Consider the following 3,137-nt stretch of genomic DNA (forward strand, 5'->3'; position numbering starts at 1 on the left):
GTATTATTGCTCTTTGCTCCCAGTACACAACTCACACCCAGCCACCCTCTCAGGGGTGAGCAACGTCCCTCCAAACAGGATCTCTGGCGACTGCCTGTTCCTTCTCTACAGAGAGCAGCTTGGCTATGTCAAAACCCTCAGGACAGACTCCTGGGTATGTCAGCACATGGAGGGCTGAGCCCATCATGACCACGGAGTAAGTTGGGATGAATCTCTCCAGCTCTGAACCCCTGCTCTGTCCCAGGCTCCCCTTCCTGCGTCTCAACGAGCCATGTTCCACAGGGTTCCTGGGTAACTCCCTACTTCCTCCTGCACCACCATGGGGAAGGTGTGGTAATTACAGGACACTCAGATGGGCAGAGACGAGAGGACACCAAAAATGGTCAGGAAGAAAGAAGAAACCCTGAGCCCCAGCTCAGCCACCAGTCCCCAGGGAGCAATAGAGTGACTAAGAACTGTCCTTTGACTATGGAACTCACAGCCCCCACTGAGCAACCAGCACAGGCCTCTCCTCCCAAGAGACATGAAAGATTCACCCTGCACACCTCCAGGAAGGACACTTTCCTCTGGGACACCCAGGTCCTGAATATCCATCCTTGGAAGCTGCAGCCAAGCTAGACACAATTAGAGAAAGGAAGGGTCCCTGTCACCAGGCAACACACAGCTCACCCACAGCACAATGGGGTGTCCCTGTGACAGGGACCTGGTGCAGCTCCAGCCTCCTGCACTGAAGGGGAGAGCCAGATGGGGAGGAAATAAGGCAAAGGGTGTGAATGTGCACCCGACCCAGACCCATGGGGACAGCAGGAGGCTGAGGCCCAGGACTGTGCTTGCCCAACCTACAGGGTATGTGTGCGACTGTGTGTGTCTCTTTTGTGTGTGTGTTTGTGTTTCTGTACATAGTGTGTGTTGACGTTTGGTGACAGAATCACTGCTGAAACAGACAGAGGCCTCCACAATTCCCAGGGACCTGACACACAGACAAAAGGGAAAAGAGAAGGAGGGACAAGGAGGCAGGACTGAGAGGGGAAGGGACAGAGAAGTGTCCTGGGCACAGACCCCGCCCATGATCCTGAGAAGTGCTCCTGACCCGGGAAGAGGCTCAGCACAGAAGGAGGAAGGACAGCACAGCTGACAGCCGTGCCCAGAAAGTTTCTGGATCCCAGGCTCATCTCCAGAGAGAACAAGCAGGCAGCACAGGCCATGGGGCCCCTCTCAGCCCCTCCCTGCACACTGCACATCACCTGGAAGGAGCTTCTACTCACAGGTGAGGAGAGAACTTCCTGGGACAGGACAGGAGGAGGAAGCAGAATGATTGGATGAAGTTTCCTGGAGAGGATGGGGTTCTAAGAAATAAAAGAAGCCAGCACTTTGGGAGGCTGAGGTGGGCGGATCATGACGTCAGGAGTTCAAGACCAGTCTGGTCAACACAGTGAAGCCCTGTCTCTATGAAAAATACAAAAAATTAACCAGCTGTGGTAGTGTACTCCTGTAATCCTAGCTACTTGGAAGGCTTAGGCAAGAGACTTGCATGAACCTGGGAGGCAGAGGTTGCAGTGAGCCAAGATCTTGACACTTCATGCCAGCCTGGGTGACAGTATAAGATTCCATCTCAAAAAAAAAAAAAAGAAGAAAGAAAAAACAAGAAACAGAAAAGAAGGCTCTGTTGGAGCCTGGATAGGGGAAAATACACCAGAGAGGGACATGGGTCAAAACAGGAAAATCACATTGAACCAGAATTGGTAAGAGGTAGGAAAATCTCAAATGTTCTGTTTTCCTGGTTAATCATCACTGGACACCACATTTTGAAAAATGACAATAATAACTATTATCAGATGACACTTCAAATGAAAATATAAGTGGGGCATGAAACACTGTCCTCAGCAAAAAACCTCAACAATTGGGGAAAGAATAAAAGAAACAACCCAGGCATGGAGGGCCCTGGGAACTCTCACATCTACAGAAGTCTGCAGCCTGTCCCAGGCACTGGGGTGCAACCAAGATCACAAAAGTCCCTGTCCTCATGGAGCTCACGCTGTCATGGGAAGGAAGACAGACATGCAAAGAGATCTAGAATGTGAGGTCAAGTGTTGACAAGAGCTCCAGAGGGAGTAGAGCAGGGAAAGGTCAGAAAGGGAAGACCCAGGGTCTCTGAAGGAGGTATCAGGAAAGAAGTCTAAGATGCCCTGATGTGAGCAGAACCTGAGGGTGGTGTGCAGGGAGCCGTGAAGATCCCTGGGGAAGAGGATTCCAAACAGAAAAATGCCAAGGTCAGAAGGGTTGAAGGAACGGGGGTCATGCTGCTGACCTTCACCCAGTAGGACAGTAGGACACACACACACACACACACACACAAACACACACACACACAAAAGAGGTGTATGTGTGTGTCCTACTGTCCTACTGGGGTGTGTGTGTGTGTTTGTGTGTGTGTGTATCTTCAAGGCTGATGATTGAAGAGATTTTCTCAGGACACAGGGCCCAATGTTTTCACCCCCATACATAGGTCTCAATATTGACTGATGATCTCTCCACCTCCTAGCATCACTTTTAATCTTCTGGAACCCACCCACCACTGCTCAAGTCAGAATTGAAGCACAGCCAACCAAAGTTTCCGAGGGGAAGGATGTTCTTCTACTTGTCCACAATTTGCCCCAGAATCTTACTGGCTACATCTGGTACAAAGGGCAAAAAACGGACCTCCACCTTTACATTACATCATATGTAAAAGACACTGAAACAGTTATAGCTGGGCCTGCATACAGTGGACGAGAAACAATATATTCCAATGCATCCCTGCTGATCCAGAATGTCACCCAGAAGGACACAGGATCCTACACCATAGAAATCACAAAGCGAGGTGATAGGACTGAAGGAGAAACTGGACATTTCACCTTATATCGTGAGTGATTCCACATGATCCCTGGGTGTTGGGGGGGGGGGTCACTTCTACTTTGCACACACAGGATGGTCAGGCCTGGACTGTGCCTTTGTCCCTCTCTGCATTATGTCCCATGTTTGGGTTTTGGCATTTAGTGCAGGACACACACAGAGGAGACAAACTACAACAGATCAGAATTCCTTTCCTGCCTCCAGACCCTGTAGACACTTGCTGCACAGGAAGGACAGTCTGATGG

General features: G+C 50.2%; 1 protein-coding gene across 1 annotated transcript in view; it reads left to right on the forward strand.

Moving 5' to 3' along the window:
* Positions 1-1,074: 1,074 nt before the first annotated feature.
* The window catches only part of LOC105541620 (pregnancy-specific beta-1-glycoprotein 3-like), a 96,687-nt gene continuing 94,624 nt past the window's right edge, over positions 1,075-3,137 (forward strand). Inside the window, exons 1-2 of the mRNA XM_011982728.1 lie at positions 1,075-1,267; positions 2,543-2,902. Of these exons, the coding sequence (XP_011838118.1) occupies positions 1,204-1,267; positions 2,543-2,902 (424 nt within the window). The 5' untranslated portion in view covers positions 1,075-1,203. The remainder of the gene's footprint in view (positions 1,268-2,542; positions 2,903-3,137) is intronic.

Source organism: Mandrillus leucophaeus, unplaced genomic scaffold (genome assembly GCF_000951045.1).
Source record: "Mandrillus leucophaeus isolate KB7577 unplaced genomic scaffold, Mleu.le_1.0 Scaffold106, whole genome shotgun sequence".
In the NCBI taxonomy this organism is placed as follows: Eukaryota; Metazoa; Chordata; class Mammalia; order Primates; family Cercopithecidae; genus Mandrillus; species Mandrillus leucophaeus.